Raw genomic sequence first — 21131 nt, 5'->3', positions numbered from 1 at the left:
AAATGGGGTCGCCGAGTTTGGAATCTCTTGGATGAATAGAAGAACTTTCTTATTCTTACTTTATTATGTCCTTATGATATCTTGTTGTTATTCTTTGTTTGGCTGGGGAGGGAGAGATTTGCTCTATGTTCTATTAGTCATCAGCCACTGGTGGGTGATCCACACCCAAGTTTGGTTTAGGGATTACTACCTTTTGGTAGTTTTTTTTTTGGGGGGGGGGGGGTTTAACTTTATCTTTTTTTCTATTTTTTTCATTTTATTTAGTCTTTAATTTGTGGTTTCTTTTTCTCCTATTAGAGGGCCTATTTACGTTGATTTGAGTTTTTATATATTGATATTATTAGTTCTTAGTAATATTAGTAGATATGTCAAAGTTGAGGTTTGCTACTTTTAATGTTCGGGGTTTAAACAGTCCGATTAAGCGTAAACGCATTTTGGCGTACATTAAGAAAATGAAAATTGATGTCGCTTTTTTACAAGAAACACATCTGAATGTCAAAGAAAGTATGAAATTGAAGAGGGATTGGGTAGGGCATGCATATTCTTCTTCATTTAACTCTAGGGCTAAAGGTGTAGCAATTTTGATACATAAGAATTTATCTTTTGAATTACAATCAATGGAAGAAAAGGCAGGATGTATTCTTAAATTAAATTGTAAGATTTTGTGAATTATGGACTTTACTTAATATTTATGCTCCAAATGAAGATGATGAAACATTTATTTCTGATGCATTTTTATATCTGGGTCAGGCTAATGAGAATGTTTTAGTTGGTGGTGATTTTAATTGTGTTTTATTAGATAAGTCCCCAAAGAAAGTTAAGAAATCTAAGATGGCAGTTCAGGTTCAAGCGTTGATGAAAGATCTCAATCTAGTGGATATTTGGAGACGTCTTAATCCGACAGAGAAGGATTTCTCCTTTTATTCAGCTCGACATGAATCGTTTTCAAGGATTGATTTTTTTTAGTATCAGCACATTTACAGGGGAAAATACAACAAGCGGAATATAAAAGCAGGGTGATTTCGGATCATTCTCTGTTATACTTTACATATATAACTTCTGAGAAAGTTCAAGTGGCTTATCGTTGGAGGTTTAATATAATGTTGTTAAAAAATACGGAATTTTCTGATTTTTTGAAAGAACAAATTAATTTCTTTTTGAAAGAAAATTCTAATTCTGTTCACAGTAAATTTATAGTATGGGACGCTATGAAAGCTTATTTGAGACTAAGTACATTGATTAGATCTTAATATGTGTGCTTAATTTTTCTTTAATTTTTTTTCTCTTTATGGCTCTCCTTAGGAGAGTTGGCTGAAGGGGGGGGGATTTTCTTTTTTTTTCTCTTTTTCTTATATATATATATATATATAAAATATATCATTCATGCTTAGTTTATTGTTATATATGTTACTTATTATCTGTATTTTGAACGAATAAATAAAGTTTAAAAAAAATCTTTGAGAATGTTCTTTGAAATGTTACCCATTTAATTGTCCACCACCATCCATAATTAGATGAGCAAGCCCAGTCATCTTAAATTAGATCTACTGATATACTGCAGTCTTGCTGGATCTGGACCATATCTTCAGATACCACTAATGCTGTTCTGGCAAGCTCTTATACATAATTTAATGAGAAGAAAAATGACATGGACAAATGAAGTGATCTCTCCAAAAGGAAATATGGTGAGGACATTTGGCATGGAGCCTAACTGAAATCATTAAAGAATAAAACAAACTTGGCAACAGGCTAGAGTGACATAATAGATTTTCCTATTTATTCGATTGTCAATTTTACAGCCACTTTTTCCAAATTGTTTTCCATTGTTCCAGTTTAATATTGACAGGAAACTGTTGAGTGTGACAGTGGTAGATAGTCAAGGGATATTAAAAATACCTGTGGCAAGTACAATTATGTTCAAATAATGCCTTTGCCACATTATTTGCATGAACTAGTTTTTTTAAATAAAAATGACCTCTTTGCTTAATATACCTCAAATACCTTTCAGATACATAGAAGACATGACTTTTTAAAAAAAATTTATGAATGCATATTACTTACCAATTAATTTAGCAGCATGAATGGTTTCCTTCGATCCACGAATAGTCATTATCTGTGCTAATGCGGTCAAATCATCACTGGCTTTGAAAAATGGATAGCGGGCACTTAACAAGGAAAGGAATACAACACCTGCAGACCACATGTCGATAGCTGTGAAACAAAACATACTTTGGGTCTGCATAAAGCCAAGACTAAAAGCAAGTAATTTTTTAGTTATTTCAAAACCACCAATAGAAAATACAAAGCTTATAAAACTTTACTGAAGTGGAGCAGTAATTTTTGTGGCTAAATTTTGCATTACAAACAAAAATATCAGAACATTTTTGTAATATAATGAGCACTGTGACATCCAAGTTATACAACAGACATCCCACAAGATGAACACAGAAACACAAAGAGTACAAATGCTGGAGTCTTGAGCAAGAACTACTGGAGGAACTCAGCAGGTCAGACAACATCCATGAGTGGAAGTGGTCAGTCAATGAACACTGATGAGTCTCATATGAAAAGATATTTTGCATTTTCCCATGCCGTGAGCAAATAAGTGGTTCAACTGACTTTTATTTGTACATATTTTTTCCATTAATTTGAAAGGGGAAATAAAACGTTGCAAAACGCAGTCTTTTATCTGGTAAAATGGACTGGTTAACCACATCAGATGAGTGGATAACTATGGTTTATGAAGATATTGACAGCTACTCGAACTGAAATTTACTTAAAGGGCCAGAATTTGAAATTCCGTGAATTGTTCACGAAAATAAATTCTTATTCTGAGCTTCTACATAAATTATGAATTTACCAGCAGTGATCCAGGCAAACAAAGCTTGCAGCAGAGGATGGGCTGCATCTCAAATGGAGAGGTTCTGCATGCTAATAGAATCTGTGACATGCAGGTGGTATTTTGGGGCAACGGTCAAACACTCAGTATTTCTGACATTCAAAAAAATTTTTTGAATAAAATATGGTCAAAATACCACCTGCCTTGAATATTTGCTGAGGCTAAGAGCCAATCTCTGTTGATTTATATGCATCAATAACTGGATCCCTATGAAAACCAGCATCTTCTAAACCTATGGGGATTGGTAGATGACAGATTAGTGAATTTTCCGGTTGCTTGAGATTGCGTGGTGTGTGAATGGCGAATGAATGGCAAGGCACGCCAATTTTAAGCTGTTTATTTTAACCAATTTATTTTGCCAGCTGCTTGAATTCCGGATAACAGGGGCTTTACTGTACTTCTACATTTTTCCCCCCCCAAAGTGAATGATAGTTCTTTCCACATTTGCCATTCCATTAGTCTGTTTATAGCCTTTAAACCTATGCAATTCTGTATCATTGGTAAACTGCAGAGAAATACTAGAGAGAAACAAGAGAGTGAAGATGCTAGAATCCAGAGCAACAAACTAACTGCTGGATGAACTCAGCAGGCTGAGCAGCAGCTATGGGAGGAAAGGAATTGTTGATTAAACCTTGATTCAGGACAGAGTGGAGATAGCCCAAAGGAGAAGGGGAGGGGCAAGGTGGGATCACCAAGAAGTGAAGAATGATGGGCATAAAGCGATGAAAAGAGGGAAGGAGAAGAGTTAAAAGACAGAGAATAGTGGATGTGGATGGAGCCAGATGGGGGACTGCAGACAGCTAGGAGGGTGATATGTGGCAACAGACAGACGACCAGTGCTGAAATTAGCAAAGATGCTTTGAGAATCAGACGATGCACTTGGCAGGAGGCCACCTTAAGAGTATTGAATGCAGATGAGGTGGAGTTGGGGGGGGGGGGGGGGGTTGGTGATGAGGAAAGGGTGCATGAAAATCTGCCTCATCTGGAATGGCTGCTGAGATGGTGAGGAATGTGGAGTAAGAACAAGTGCTGCACATGACCATGACAAACTATCTACTTGTTGCTTAGAAGTATGACACTTAATCCAAATCACCTCATCCAAATTATTTGTTTTGAACAGCTAGAATCACAGCATTAACTGCCACAGTACCCTACTAGTTAAAGTAGATCCCAAACTCAAAAGTTTCTTTGTTTTCTGTATATTAATCCTCCATCCTCATCAGTACATAATCCCTAACACTGTTCTTGTTTTGTTTAATGGTTTAAATTTAGCACCATATCAGGCTCTTTTGAAAGTCCAAATACACCAAAAACAAATTGGTTTACCCCCATTAATTCTGCTACAATTCAGAAATTTTAGATCAATTTTTCAAAAATTATTTTCATAATTCCAAGATAATTCTGCTTAATGATACTGTCATTATTTTAATAGAAGATTCCACCACTTTCTACACTACTGATGGTCTGCCAGCTATTCAACAGTGTCCTAGTTTGTCTCTGCCTCTTAGTGAGATTGCACTTGCTATCTTCTAGCCATCTCCCTCAAGTCACCTAGTTTTGGGATTTACTACTTTGAACATTTTGGATGGAAAACAGGAATAGATTTCAGAACTCAAAAAAGAGATTCCCCATTCCAGAAGAATGAACATTGCTTTGAAAGAAAAATATACAACACTTGCATGGATGACATATTTAATACATAGTTACTAGCCCAAGATTATCGCTGAAGTGGATTCAACATTATGATACATAATTTAAAAAGTGAGTGATCTGTGTATTAATTGCATATCGTGCTAGTAAAATTGCTCAATTTAAAATAGTATTTGTTTTATTAGGTATATAACCATATTACCATATACAGCACAGAACAGGCCAGTTTGGCCCTACTGGTCCATGCTGGAACAAATCCCCACCCTCCTAGTCCCACTGACCAGCACCTGGTCCATACCCCTCTAATCCTCTCCCCTCCATGTAATTATCCAGTCTTTCCTTAAATGTAAATAACGTTCCTGCTTCAACCACCTCCGCCGGAAGCTTATTCCACATCCCAACCACCCTTTGCGTGAAGAAATTTCCCCTCATGTTCCCCTTATAGTTTTCCCCTTTCAATCTCAAACCATGGCCTCTGGTTTGAATATCCCCCACTCTTAATTGAAAAAGCCTATCCACGTTGACTCTCTCTGTCCCTTTTAAAATCTTGAACACCTCCATCAAATCCCCCCTCAATCTTCTACGCTCCAGAGAAAAAAGCCCCAGGCTGCTCAACCTTTCTCTGTAACTCAAACCCTGACATCCTGTCAACATTCTCGTGAACCTTCTCTGCACTCTCTCTATTTTGTTTATATCCTTCCTATAATTTGGTGACCAAAACTGCACACAGTATTCCAAATTTGGCCTCACCAATGCTTTGTACAATTTCATCAAAACATCCCAACTCTTGAATTCAATACTCCGATTTATGAAGGCCAACATTCCAAATGCCTTCTTCACCACTCTATCGACTTATCAACTTTGAAGGTACTGTTTACCCTAACTCCTAAATCCCTTTGTTGCTCTGCACTCCTCAATTGTCCACCATTCAATGAATATGACCTATTTAGATTTGCCTTTCCAAAATGCAACACTTCACACTTAACCATATTAAATTCCATCAGCCATTTCTCAGCCCACTCCTCTAGCTTTCTTTTATCTCTTTTTAAGTTACGGTAATCTTCCTCACTGTCCACAATACCACCAATCTTTGTATCATCTGCAAACTTACTTATCCAATTCACCACCCCTTCTTCCAGATCGTTAATATATATAACAAACAATAGTGGACCGAGGACCGATCCCTGAGGAACTCCACTAGTCACTGGCCTCCAATTGGACAAACAATTTTCTACCACTACTCTCTGACACCTGCCATCCAACCAATGCTGAATCCATTTCACTACCTCCTCATTTATACCTAATGCCTCCACCTTTTTTCCTAACCTCCTGTGGGGAACTTTGTCAAAAGCTTTACTAAAGTCTAAATAGACAACATCCACAGCCCTCCCTTCATCAATCTTTTTCGTAACCCCCTCGAAAATCTCTATAAGGTTTGTTAAGCATGATCTACCCCTGACAAAACCATGCTGAGTACTACCTATCAATCCCTGTTCATCCAAATATTTGTAAATGCCATCCCTCAGAACACTTTCCATCAACTTACCCACCACAGACGTCAGACTCACAGGTCTATAATTTCCAGGCTTATATTTGGAGCCTTTCTTAAACAGCGGAACATGAGCCACCCTCCAATCCTCTGGCACTACCCCCGTGACCAGTCACATCCTAAATATCTCTGTTAATGGCCCCATTATCTGTACACTAGCCTCCCTGAGTGTCCTTGGGAATACTTTGACCGGACCCGGAGATTTGTCCACCTTTATCTTTTTTAACACTGCCATCACTACCTCCTCGGTTATCCTTAATTGATTCATGACCTCCCCACTATTTTTCTTTACTGCAACTGGTACAATATTTTTTTCCCTAGTGAATACTGAGGAAAAGAAATCATTTAAAATTTCCCCCATCTCCTCTGACTTCTCACTCAGCCTACCCTCCCTATCTACAAGGGGTCCAATTCTATCCCTCATTAATCTTTTACTTTTAATGTACCTCTAGAAACCCTTTGGATTTATTTTTACTCTGTCTAATATGTACACTTTTGCTGTACAATGTGATTATCTCAATCAAATTTATGAAATTAACTTCAACACCTTTAAAACTAATGTGAATAAAATAAGGTGTATCAAATATCTGCAGTTTCAACATTATAAATTAGAACCAGACCAAAAAAAGAGCATCCCTCTGAGAATGAGAAACTGGATGAGATTTGATTTCCCGCCATGACGATCACCGAAGATTACTCAGTTTTCCTTTCCAGTATAAAAATTCTTAACTTTAATTTTTTGGTAGCATAAGTGACACTGGGAGTGTTCAGCTTGTTCACTGAAAACAAGCGAGTTGAGTGATGGCATACCAATCCATCTTTCAATGTTATCCATCTTGTATGTGGCACTTTAGAGACTCTAAACAATGCCAAACACTTGTCGGGATTTCCTTACAAACTTAGAAAGAGAACTTTGTACCAACACTGATGGTTCCTTTGTACTTTGCTTCATCCGTGAAATTCAACATGCAGACGTGAGGCACAGAATCCATCCAAACAAGTGCTGATGAAAATGCGAATACCAGCAATGACACCAAGAAACAGAGTGCGTTGATCTTTAAATAGCTCAACACCGGGCCAAAATCACAATGCCTAATATTTCATCAAAATTGGTCTATTTGAAGAAAAAGACTAAGCATGTTGAATTTCCTCAGTTGCTTTATGACCTGAACAGGCAAATGTTTCCTCTCACGGGATCAAAGTTATTTTTTGAAGAATTTTAAGGAAAAGGCTTATTTAATATAAATACTGCAACAACCCACACCCCTTTCTCCCACCACATTACTTTGGTTTCCTGTTGAAGCCAAATAAAATACTTCTTTTAACCCCTCCATACCTGAAGTCTGATGAGGGCACTTCATTAAGACTTCTGGAGCTCTGAATCCTGGAGTACCTGCTCTTGGGGCGACTTGCTGACGTCTAATTTAAAAAAAAATCATCTTTTTACATGTAAAATCACTTCTTATGGCATGTAAATATGACAAATTTCAAATTATTTCCCTTTAGTGTACCAATTAAGCACACTGTGGCACAACTTAGATTGTAAACAACATATTTCATTAGGGCAAAGGACATTTTTCCATACCTTAATAAAGGGCTCAATCGCGAAATGTTGGTTATGTATTTTTACCATTGCTATATAAAGGATACAATTTGACCTGCTGAGTTTCTCCTGCATTGTGTTTTTACTTTATATTCATGAGGCTTCTGACAAATGTTCTTGGATTGCCTTGGACATATTAAGTTTTGATTAGTACATCTTCCATTTCCCTTCCTGTATAATGTTCGTTATGAAGATGACTTTAATACAGATTTCAGGATGCATATCATTGATAAAGGCAGCATTCATTAACCATCTCCAAATGACCCTGAGAAGGTATTGATGGGCTACCTCCTTGAAACATTGCATTCCTGATGGTTTGCCTGGTGAAGCTGCTGAGGAGGCGATTCCATGATTTAGACCAGTGGTTTTCAAACCTTTTCTTTCCACTCACATATCACTTTAAGTAATCCCTATGCAGGGATTAATATAGAGCACCTATGGCATAGGGATTACTTAAGGTGGTATGTGAGTGGAAAGAAAAAGTTTCAAAACCACTGTTTTAATCGTACCTCATTGACTCGTCATGTGCACAGTGTCATAACTCCAAAGGAAATGGGCCAATGACAATTTTATCAGTAAAATATTTCAGTAACAATTGGGTCTAGATCAGTGGTTCTCAACCTTTTTCCCCTACTCACACACCACCTTAAGTAATCCCTTACTAATCACAGAGCACCTCTGATATAGGGATTACTTAAGGTGGTATGTGAGTGGAAAGGAAGTTTGTAAATCAAGTTAGAATGGTAAGCACCAAGGATGAGAACTTCCAGTGGCTTCGTTCTAAACTACCTACTGTCCTTGTATTCTTGGTGGCAGACCATAAGGTTCGGGAGGTGTTTAACTGCAATGCATTTTGCAACAAGTAAATACTACGGTCACTGTATCAATTGTCAAAGGAATTTGTACAGTGGATGGGGCTCTTAACTCTGTTGCACTCATCCAGACAAGCATTCAAATGAATTATGCCTTGGAGATAGTGATATGTTTTAAGAACATCAAGAGGTGAACCATTTTGAAAGGAACACCCACCTTTTAAATTAGACATACAACATGATAACAGGCCGTTTCAGCCCATGAGTCCATTCTGCCCAATTTACACCCAATTAACCTACATTCCCGGTACATTTCAAATGGTGGGAAGAAACCAGAGCCCCCAGGAAAACCCACGCAGACACGGGGAGAACACAGAAACTGCTTACAAACGGCACGGAATTCAAACCCCAGTCCCGATCGCCGGTGCTGGAAATGCACTAACTGCTGCACTAAACTGTGCTGCCTAACTGCTTAATTACTTGTGCTCTTAACTGCTCATGACCTGCTGTTAATTATTCTTTTCCCGGATTTGGTCCTATTGGTCAGCATTTACTATCCAAGACTCAACACCCTGAAGAAGTGTGATCAATTGCCTTTGTTACGAGTCCAAAGGACCCCAAAACCCAGCAGCAATAGACATTCACCAAGACAAGTAGTTACTTCAACAAAAGTTGTTCTTAATTATCTTTAAACATGAAAACAGAATCAAACTTTAACTTATCTCTATTAACTTAACTAAACCCAACTTAACCCCCCTCTAAGTCTAAGCGCATGTGTAATAAGTGTGTAAATTTATGAAAAGTTCTTTGGTTCACAGTTCAATCTCACTTCTCATTCTTCCAAGTTCTCTGGTTGCAGGCAATTCTTATACTGTGCACAGAATTGAACATGTATAAAGTTCACCAGGCTTTGGTGTTTGAAAGGTAAATGTTTATCATTCAGGAAGGTTCTTGTAGGGTTTGCAGAGAGAGATTTGTTGTTCCAGGATTTCCACATCTGAGGTACCACCATTAGTCACCTCAATGTCTTGCTAATTAAACTTGTCCCATCAGGGTTCTCCAGATGATAACCTCTTTCTTTCAGGCTACCACAGAGTTCCTTTCTGTTCCACTTACTCCAAGAGAAACATCAGACAGATAGCACTTCCAGCTATCCACCACTCTGGAGCTTTTCTGTTTCAGTTCCAACAAGCTTCTCCTGCTTGTTTCAGCTGTCTGTCTGTCTGTCTCTCTCTCCCCAACTGCCAGAAAGCCCATGTGACTCTCTCACTTGCAAAACCCCTGTCCTTCTCTAGCAAACAATAGGAGTTAGTCTTCTTGGTCAAGCTATTGTCTTTAGGTAAACAAAAACCCAGGAGTGACCTTTCTATGCACTCTGTCAAAACCCTTGCAGAGTTTTTAAACAGCCAGAGTGTATCCTGCTTGTTGCTTTAATGATGTCATTTCAATTAGCACCTACTTGTGAAATGTGCACTGGGCATTCTCCATAGTTTCTGAATAGGAATTCTTCAATATTTCAAATAAGATGTTTTAAAGTGTGTGTATATATGTAACCTACTCTAATTTTACCCATTTATCTCCCAAATATTCCATTACAGCTTTCTGAACTGCTGCAGACCTTCTGATTAAGGTAATCCCATAACACTGCCGGCTCAGGAGCTTCAATATTTAAGACCCAATGACAATTAAGCTTCAGTATATAGCTCCAAGTGAGATGCTTGATATCTCGCCTTCCCATTTTAGTCTCAATAAAGCATCTAAACCTGAAAGGTAGACATCACTTTTCTACAAGGATGATGCTGACTTGCTGAGCTCCCCACCCCGTTCACTCGTTATTGTAGCATCAGCAGTTTCTGGTTTTCCATAGCTCCGAGTCAGCACGGACTGCCACTTGGGAGACCTGTTTCCATGTACTGAATGATCCTATTCTTGCTAATCTTTAGAAATGGCAAGCTTGGAAGGAGTTTTTGTGGTCTGAGTGAATAACTACAGTACCTTTATCAGATCATGCACACACACAGCAGCCATTGTGTACCACTGGTGAAGGGAAATTAATGTTTAAGGAGGTTGATGGCATATCAACTTTCTCCTGGATGGTGTTGACTTTCATTAGAGTTGATGGCACTGCACTCAATCCAGGTAAGTGGAGACTATTCTATCATACTCCTGACATGTCTTGTGGATGATAGAAAGCCTTGGGGCTGCAGATTACAAATCACTCACCACAGGTTACCCTCAGATCCATTCTTGAGTTAATGCCTGACCAATGGATGCTGATGGAGAAGGTTTGGAAATGCTTATGCTTTTCAAATGTTCAAAATTGGTGCATAGATCTCGAATTGAAGGCCATTGTGTGATATTTCTGTGTTGCAAATGTCATGTGAAATTCCTGAATGTGTTCTACATTTTGAAACATAAAAGCAAAAACTATTTCATTTCTCTAAGGATTTTCAAATGGAGTTGAACATTATGCAAGCATTAGTACAGACCCATACAGTTTAACAGTGTTGAAGAGGTATTAAGAGAAGAAAGTGAACTGAATCATGTCAAAGGTTTCAGACATGTTAACAAGCACCAACTTATATTTGTAATATTGATCAAGTTACTGAAGCAGCACAAAATGCCTGGGATTCTAACCTGGAAGTGACAGCAGAATCAAAGATGACAGTGAAGAGGAGCAGCAGTTTGAAGAAAGGAAGGGTCAAGAGATGGCTTTTGAAAGAGGGATTTGAAAGGGAAAGATAAAGCACTTGAGGAAGGGGACCTATTAAACACTGAAGCCCAGGAAGAAAAACTCTGATGGTTGTTAGAACAGATTGAAACAGCACAGAGAGCACAAATGGAGCTAATCAGAAAGTTTCAATCTTTCATTCATATCTCCCGGCATAGGATGACATGATCTTAAAATTCCTGAAAATCTGTTCATGTGGTTTGCAGTTGAATAAAAGTGCAGGGATTATTTTGCATTCTTACACAATGCTGGAATTAGGATCAGCCTGGGTAGATAAGATAGAGCCCCAATAGGGTTTGTAGAGAGAGATTTGTTGTTCCAGGATTTCCACAACTGAGGTTCTTGTTCACCCAGATTTGACAGTGATAGACCAAACCAGTTGTCCATCGTCTTCATTCAGTTCTGCACTCCTTGCATATTTATGGTCAGTCAAATGAAGGGTTGGGGGGAGGGGGTTAGATGTCAAAGGTGGAAGTGAGGATTTTAAATTTAGTCGTTTAGCATAGTAACAGCCCTTTCGGTCCCACAAGCCCATGGCACTCAATTACATCCAATTGACTGACAACCTCTGGTACGTTTTGAAATGTGGGAGGAAATCGGAGCACCCAGTGGAAACCCACATAGACACAGGGAGAACATACAAACTCCTTACAGACAGCGCAGGATTTGAACCCATGGCACTGAACAGAGTTGCTTTAACCACTACACTAGCCGTACCACCTGCTTTGGTTTGATACAGAAATGTCATGTCATTTCACTACTTGAAAGAGCAGTTAGTGTTGGGACTTTTCTCCCCTCCTCTGATACAAAAGGAAGTTGGTTGGGAAGGAAATTGGGATGTGGAGGGAGAATTCAAGGACGATGAGGAAAAATAAGACCATGTCGTTATAGTTTATAAAGCAGCTGCCTCACAGCCCAGCAAGCCAGGTGACCTCTGGTGTATCAGTGTGGAGTTTGGAATGAGTGTGTGGTTTCTTCTGGAGAGTGCTGTTTCCTACCACATCCAAAAATGTATGGGTCAATAGTTAATTAGACACTATAAATTGCCTCTAGCATGTCAGACGAATGACAGAATTTAGGGAATATCGATGAGAACGCGGAGAGTACATGTTCTGTGCCATCGAGAGCTACATGGTTGGCCCAGACTCGATGGGCCAAAGGGCCTGTTTCCCTGCTCATATGACTTTGTATTAGACAGTACTGAACTCAGAAGAAACTAATAAAATGAAGCAGATTGAAATCACCCAAAAGTCACTTGGTGCAAAGTGAGTGAGTTAAGTACTGAAGACATCATAAGAATTATTTTTAATGACGATAGAGAACAATTTTAAATGAAATGGGTTGAATATGTCAAAACATTCAAAAAGAAAGAGTACTGCAGACCTTTTAAAAAAAATTGCGATATTTCCGTAATGAAGTTCCACCATTAAGACGGCTTTTTAGTTGTTCACTCTGAAACAAGCAAAGCCTACAATTTTCCAGGGCAGTATGGCTTTAAAAACACACAGCAAGCCAGCATTGCAGGAGCAAAAGAGGTGGATCGTGTAACTCCACTGCATCGACGCCTACTGTGACATACACGACTGATATATCCTTCAAAACAAAAATGGCAGCAGATCTTGATATGTGCCAGGTCACTCGTCTAAGTACTTCCTGTGACATGACCTGGGTGGTCAGCAACAAAACTGGCTCCCCCACCAGGCTTGCCTGGTGCAGAGGGTGGCTAGACACCCTGCAGAATGAAAACCAAGGCCTGTCAAAGGACAGATGAACTCTCTCGTAGGGTCAACAGCCATCTAGCAAACACATGCCGTGAAGCGTGGAAAGGGCATCCCTTGCAATAAGCTTGGTATGGCCATTCACTGCAACAGAACTTCCCCCAGCTGTCTTGGACCTCACCATGCCACTGGATCCTGGAGGGGATGTCAAAAGGGTGGGTCTGGACCTGTGCAACCCCCTACACATCTAAAATGCATTCATGCACACACTGTTCCTCAGCCACTCCAGAACACACATATCAAACCCCACAAACTGACCGAAAGGAATGATCATCATCCTCTGGGATGGATAGCTACATTAGCCGTTAAGATGTATACCAGTCTTAGAGCACAGGCTAATTTCTTGCGCATCAGTACCGACTTCATGATGTGCTGATGCACACAGAATCAGTGTGAGCGATGTATTCCTGCGATCAGAAATACATTGAAGAGTTTGAAGAGAAGCAGTGTTCTGGTCTAATGTCAAACGATTTTAGTGAAGATGAATGGCGGGGCCATTTCCATATGTCTCAGGACACTTTTCACTTTGTATTGGAACTTGTCTTGCGCCTCAGGTGTGGTTCAACAACCTGGTGACAGCCTCTTGAACATCGGATTAGATTCTCCATTGCTTTGTGGTGGTGTGCTACCCTATTTGACTATCAATCCGCAAGTTTTTGATGTCGGTGTGGCCACTGAGTGTGTGTTGGAATGCCAAGTTACTCGAGCATTGAAGAGAGACCTATTTAAATGTTTTATTGACCTGCCAAGTGGTGCCCGACTTCAAGAGACAATGGACTGATTTTCAGAATGGGGGTATCCAATGTGTGCTGGTACCATTGTTGGCACACATATTCCCAGCAGAGCCCCTCTTGAGGACCTACTAGCCTACTACAATCGGAAAGGCTGGCACTCCATTATTTTTCAGGCTGTTGTAGGCCACAACTACTGGTAAGGATCATGCCCTGAGTTACATGAAATGATAAAGAGCAATCTAAACAGACTTTTTATTGTTCCAGCTTCATAGATGTGTATACTCGATTTTTAGCCAACTCACTTATCTACAGCATGGCCAAGGATCACGTGAAGTTAATGTACCCCACTGTACAGTAATTAATGTCATTCAGTCTAATGCGGTTTTTGTCACATGTCACCATATATGACACAATGACAGTTGTTTAAACTCAATGACTGAGTTTACTTCAAATAAGACACATGATAAATCAAAGGGTCAGGTTCAATCCTGTTAATGTAAAACGGCCACTAGAAATCGGAGGTTTACTGATTGTGATCTCAGAGGTTGCATGAGGTACTTGTACATCTACATTGCTCTGTCCACAGAAATTCAAAACTGTTAAGAGTGGAAATCCCCATGTATCTAATAAGAGACCCATCTTACTCCCTCAGAAAGTGGTTGAAGGGGTTTACTAACCATCATGCACTCGATCAACGGCAGCATAGCTTTAACTTCCACGAGCTTGGCAAGGATGGTGGTTGAAAATGTTTTCAAACATCTCAAAGGTCGCTGGAGGTGCCCAGCCAAGCGACTTGATATTTTTACCACTTTTGTATCAGACATTGTGGTTGCCTGTTGTGTTCTACACAATATGTGAGATCAACAAGGAATACTTCTTGTCTGAATGGAACATCGATCTACCCGATCTCCCCGAGGAGCCTGATCAAGTTGCTTATCAGGGTGCATAAGCAGAGTCACCAAGCAATCCGTGAGGCGATTATGTCCCTTCTGTAAGCAATTTAAGCTGGTAAATGACAGCTTTAATAAATGTATATTGTATTTGTCAGAGCATTTACAAAAATTAAAAACTTTTAATGCAACTGCATTTAACGATTTACTACTGTGCAATAAGACCAAGCATCAATAATCATTTGCAAAAGTCACATCATTCCAGCAACTGGAGGAAGGAGGACGAAGGTGGTTGAATTGACTCATATGCCTCATCTGAGTGTTGCAAGAAGTCATTTTGCTCTGGTCCCTGAGAGAAATACTGGCTATGGGGTTGATGAGTGTGGTACTGTCATCAAGGAGTTTGTTGCAGAGCAGCAGGATGCTGTTGAGCAGAGGATGACATTAGAGTAATCATCTCCCTCATAAGTGTGGCCTGGTTATGCATTTCCTGTTGGAAGTCTTTAAAGACGTCATTTCCTCTGACCGCGGTGGTACATCTATCGACCTCACAGGCTGCCATCTCCACCTCCTGTCTCTCTCTCTTCATCCACTTCTCACTGGGCCTCTGCAACTCCTGCCAAAGACGCTCCCTCTTCACATCATCATGGTGAATAGGCAATAACATCTCCCTTGACAAAAATTGTTGGTCACGAGAAGAAATACGTTTTTACCTGGTTGCTCAGGAGGCTGTATTACATCAGGACTGGTGTTGGAGGAGGAAAATGCAGTTGGGCAATGGATCCTCCATGTTGCTCCGAGGAGCAACTGGGTGTGATGAGTGGTTTGTTCCCCAGATGGCATAGTAGTTCAAAATACCACCCCTGCCATTGTGGTCATTTACCTGACGGTACTTCTTACGCAGGCATTTCAGTTTCCTAATGACCAGGGACTTGTCCTGAGCAAAGTTGCTGTCTCTCATTTTTTGACCTATCCTGTTTAATATCAGTCCATCCCTCACCATGCCAGTTATGTGGCAGTTTATTTTGTTCTCCACAGTGATGGTGAGGAGCTCGCGGATCTCAGAATCACTCCAATTGGCAGACATCACATCGTGGTCATTGGATGCTGTTTAAACTGTTCAAATCTCATACTGAAATGTCTTGCACGTTACGCTTCCTCAAAACATCATATTGCTTATCTGAGTTGGTCCTGGAATGCCAGAAGCACCTTTTACACTGCTGACATTCCAAGAATTTTACTAAGTCTATTGCTGGAAAAAAGCTGGGACTGGAATGACCCCCCTATTGCATCTTGGTGCTTCTTATACAGCAGACATTCTGGGAAAAAGTCGCAAATGTCCCAGAATGAAAGGGCAATGTAAAAAGCATAAGAGATAAACAGAACCAGGTGTACGTTAATGATTAAAGTCAGAATGATCCTGTAAAAGTCTGGGGAATGACAAGTAGTAAACCAATGAATTAGATAAACAATAGATCACACTCAGCACAGTCTACACCTTGTGTTAAATCAGCTTCCAAACAGCTTCATTAAACATTTTTGACCTGGCAGGTAGAGTGGAGCTTCAGGCCTGACTGCCAGAGCTGCCTTGTGAAGCAGAGTGACTCAAAGGTGGCAATTAGGTGGTGCATCTGAAGCTCATACCCTGATCACCTTTCCATTATGTACCTTGAGCTCACACGAACAAGATGACTTATTACTTCCACTCATTTGTTCAACTGGTTTAAATGCTCCAATTAATCAAACATATCAAAATCTTCTAAGATTTGAAAATACAGTAGTTGGATATTTTTCTTGATTTTAATAAATTTACTTAAAAACACATTTCAGCATTTGTATGATATAAATTATTTGAAAGGAAAATAAACGCTTTTGATTTCTGTGCTGACATGACAGGAACATTCTGATCCGCCTAAAGGACCTTGCTAATGGTTCCCTTCTGTACTGCCAGAATAAGTCTGTTTTAGCCCATAACCTCAAGGTCAACTTCTCCACTTCTAAAAAAAGTTAAACTTTGAACAGACTGCCACCTAGTGCAGTGAATGCGGTTGGTCGCTGAACCTCAAAAGTATTCCAATTGATTCAAAAAAATTGTCATCACATGAGTCTAGAATCTAGTAAGAGGAATTCAGAAACAAACTTGTCCGAGGATGTCCAGAGAAGCAAGCATGGGAAATATCAGCACCTTGGATGTCCAGAAAGACAGCAGGATGGAAATATGAGCATTTTCTCTTTTTTTAAACAGAATACAGAAACTGGATCAAAGAGTAAAAGGTCTCAAACTTGGGACTAAAACCTCTTTCTGGAAGACTTTCACCATTAAGTAAAATAAGTCGAAGCAATGCCTATCTAGTTCATCGTGGGCTCAAGTGGTCAAGTTGATTTATGGGACTAGGTGTTACAATCCCTGACGTTTCAGTATTGGTTAAATTGATCCAGTTTCAAATAGACAGCAAGACAAAGATTGAAATTCATTAAAAGGTGTCAGATGCATAAGAGAGCGACATCAAAGCACATTTAAATTTAGACATATAGCATGGTAAAAGGCCATTTCAGCCCATGTATCTGTGATGACCACATTGATAAAAAATAAAGATGGTATACTTAAGTTGAGTTTAGTCCAGACAATAAAATGTTGAACAAACTTTTGTTTCAAACATTGGGCAAATTTCTGAAAAGCATTCCTTCCTAAACTTACAATCTATTATGTACTTCATTGAATATTTTTGCTTCAAGCTATTTTTAAATTGTAATGCAATTTAAAACAGATATTTTAACATTTTAACATTATGAATTTAGCTATGCTGCATTTATTCACAAACAAATATTTCTTAACTTGTTCATTTTGCTTTACCTTGAGAGACAAACACTGCATATCCTGTCTGTGGCATAACAATCACACGTCAGGTTTGATTGACTCATGTTGGGTTTTCGGATTAAGCAACTTGAAGCACCCTTTGATGGCATTACTTTGCGTTTTGCCACCAATATTTTTCTGGAGGATATATCTGCAGTCTTTGTAGATCGTGTTGGCTGTTTAAAAAAAAAAAGAAGAGTCTAAAAATCAATAAGAATTTCAATCAGATGTCAGCGGCCCAAACTCTTCGTTTCGGTGTAATCTGATTTTCCTGATTACAGTAGTCCCCCTTATCTGCAGGGAATATGCTCCAAGACCCCCAGAGGATGCCTGAAACTTCAGATAGTACCGAACCCTATACAGGTTGAGTAGCCTTTATCCAAAATGCATGGGACCAAAAGTGTTTCAGATTTTAGAACACTATTTTTAAAAAATACACTCATTCACTCAGACTTAAAGATTCATCAAACACTACAGCACAGAATAGGACCTTCAGCCCTCGATGTTGTGCCAACCTATGTATTCTTTAAAAAAAGTACTAAATTCACCCTACCCCATAACCCTGTTTTTCTTTCATTATGCATAGTTAATTCAATTCTTTGGCATTCCCATTTTGAAGGAATGTAAGATTTGATCTTATACAGTACAGGCAAACCCTGTAATACTTTACTTCCATCAATGCAAAATTCAGTTACTGCGATCTGGAAAACTGACTATTGCTTGTTTTACGCATGCAATTATTCTGTTACCACGAGATCTTTCTGGAAATTTCTGTCTCTTACGTGCCCCTAATGTTTCAGCCTCCACCTCCATTCCTAATAGCAAAGTATTCCAGGCAACCCAATTCTGGGAGAAAAAAAAATCTAATGTCTCCCCTAAACTTCCCTCCCTTCATTTTGTATATATGACCTCTGATGTTTGCTATTCCTGCCCTGGGAAACAGGTGCTGGCTGTCCATCCGATCTACTGTAAGCCCCTCATAATCTTGTTATCCTCTATCAAGTCTCCTCTCGTCAATCTATGCTCCAAAGAGCAAAGTTCCAATTCTATCAACCTTGCCTCATGAGTTGTTTTTCAATCCAGGCAACTTCCTAATAAATCTCCTCTGCACCCTCTCCATAGTTTCCACATCCTTCCTATAATGAGGTGACCAGAACTGAACATAATACTCCAAGAGTGATCACACCAGAGATTTGTAGAGTTGCAACATGACTCCACTACTCCTCAACTCAATCCCCTATTAATGAAGCCCAGCATCCCACAGGCCTTCTTAACTATCCTATCAACCTGCGCAGTGACCTTGAGGGATGTATGGAATTGAACGCCAAGGTTCCTCTGTTTATCCACACTTTTAAGTAATTGACCATTAACCCTGAACTCAGCCTTCTAGTTTGTCCTTCCCAAATGCATCACCTCACTTATCTGGATTGAACTCCATCTGCCACTTTACTGCCCAACTCTACATCCTCTTGCAACTTTCGACAACCTTCAGCTCCATCCACAACTCCTCCAACCTTCGTGTCATCTCCAAACTTACTGCACCATCCTTCCGCCTCTTCATCCAGCAAATTTATAAAAAAAAAATCACAAAAACTAGGGGTTCCAGAACAGATCCTTGCAGCACTCCACTTGTCACTGACCTCCAGGCAGAATACTTCCTTCCACTACTCTCTGCTTTCTTCCTGCAAGCCAATTTTTTTTATCCACACAGCCAAGGTTCCATGCATTCATATTACAATACAAAATGAAGTAGATATATATTGAAATATCTACACTTAATGCACTACTTACGTTAACTATGTCCCATTTTCCGATATAGATTTCTGAACTCTCATTTTGTTTTACCTTCTAGGACCACGAACAAAAAAAGTTTCATATTTTAGATCATTTCGGGTATTCAGATAAGGGGTACTCATCCTGTATATACATTATGTTTTTTCCTATGATAAAGATTAATTTATAAATTAGGCTCAATAAAAAATTAACAACAATACCTAATAATAAAATAGAACAATTATAACAATATGTGAAAAATAGAAGTTATGTGAATGTGGTCTCTCTCTCTCTCTCTCTCTCCCTCCATTTAATATTTTCAGACTACTGGTAACTGAAACTACAGAAAACAAAACCACAGATAAGGAGGTACCACAGTACCTCGAAACTCATGTGCAAATTATAAAGATGCAATACTAAAATCCCAAATTATTAGCAATTGTTTGTCACTTAGCTCTTAAGTTTTAAAGACAAATTACTTTAAATAGTCAATATCTATTGCTTCACAGAATCCAGGGCAGAACTATATTACAAGAACAAAAAAGTGCTTGTAATCACTGTGAGTCATTTATACTAGTTGGATGCACTAATTTGATGCACATTTTATATTCTGAATCATGTAAATTAGTTTTCACAGAAATTTGGATGCAATTTTCAGTTCAATTTCTCATCTGCATCCTCAGAGAAAACCCTGCTGTATCATGTATGTCTGGAACAGTTTAATGGACTATTTGTTTTGTACTAATCCAATGTAGTCAGGTACAAAAGAACAATGCTCAAATGAGTATTAGAATCATTAAATTAGATTATGCATAGTTAATTCAATTCTTTGGCATTCCCATTTTGAAGGAATGTAAGATTTGATCTTATACAGTACAGGCAAACCCTGCAATACTTTACTTCCATCAATGCAAAATTCAGTTACTGCAATCTGGAAAACTGACTATTGCTTGTTTTACGCATGCAATTATTCTGTTACCGCGAGATCTTTCTGGAAATTTCTGGAAAACTCGAGTTACAAGTAGATAGTGTGAACAGCCCTAAATAAAATATGTGCAAATAACAGTCAGACTTAGTGTGTGTCCCCTTTTAAATAGGGATAAAAGAAAATGTGAAGAATTTGACAGTGATATTAAAAGGCAAAGAAAAGCAATATCTTTAGAAGAAAAACAAAGTTAGTAAACAACATGAAGACTGTGCCATCAATGTGAAAAACTGGACATGATCTGGGCTACAATGAGTCACCGGTATGCACAATTTTAATTAAAAAGCACAAATATAAAGAACAAGGTAAAGCTGCATCAGTTTCTCTAAGCATGAAAATTAAGCAAAACAGAAGTCCATTAATGACTGAAATGGAACGGCTACTTCATCTTTGCACAAAAAAACATTCAAGCCAAAAGTTTTAAACATTTTTTCAAGGCTTAAAGAAAGTAAATTTCAAGGGTATGCAGAAACTTTTGCTGCAAGTTTAGGTTGGTTTGACCACTTTAAACATCGAACAGGATTACACAATGCCTGGAAGTCAGCCTGAAGAAAACTGAGGTCCTCCATCAGCCAGCTCCCCACCATGACTACCAGCCCCCCCACATCTCCATCGGGCACACAAAACTCAAAACGGTCAACCAGTTTACCTATCTCGGCTGCACCATTTCATCAGATGCAAGGATCGACAATGAGATAGACAACAGACTCGCCAAGGCAAATAGCGCCTTTGGAAGACTACACAAAAGAGTCTGGAAAAACAACCAACTGAAAAACCTCACAAAGATAAGCGTATACAGAGCCGTTGTCATACCCACACTCCTGTTCGGCTCCGAATCATGGGTCCTCTACCGGCATCACCCACGGCTCC

The 21131-nt window shown here is 39.1% G+C and overlaps 1 protein-coding gene across 4 annotated transcripts in view; it reads right to left on the bottom strand.

Annotated features, from left to right (window-relative positions):
* cdc7 (cell division cycle 7 homolog (S. cerevisiae)) overlaps positions 1 to 21131 on the bottom strand; it is a 69544-nt gene that overhangs the window by 8094 nt on the left and 40319 nt on the right. For 2 of the 4 annotated variants that reach the window (XM_069939185.1, XM_069939184.1), the window contains 4 exons: positions 19295 to 19351; positions 17501 to 17679; positions 7435 to 7517; positions 2062 to 2211 (listed from right to left, as the gene is read on the bottom strand). In XM_069939185.1, coding sequence (XP_069795286.1) covers positions 2062 to 2211; positions 7435 to 7517; positions 17501 to 17679; positions 19295 to 19351 — 469 coding nt within the window. The remainder of the gene's footprint in view (positions 1 to 2061; positions 2212 to 7434; positions 7518 to 17500; positions 17680 to 19294; positions 19352 to 21131) is intronic. The other 2 variants (XM_069939186.1, XM_069939187.1) reach the window with 1 other exon arrangement.

The sequence above is a fragment of the Narcine bancroftii genome, chromosome 5 (genome assembly GCF_036971445.1).
Source record: "Narcine bancroftii isolate sNarBan1 chromosome 5, sNarBan1.hap1, whole genome shotgun sequence".
NCBI classification, from domain to species: Eukaryota; Metazoa; Chordata; class Chondrichthyes; order Torpediniformes; family Narcinidae; genus Narcine; species Narcine bancroftii.
Note: the sequence above shows the minus strand (reverse complement) of the source record. Positions and strands in the feature narration are given on the sequence as shown.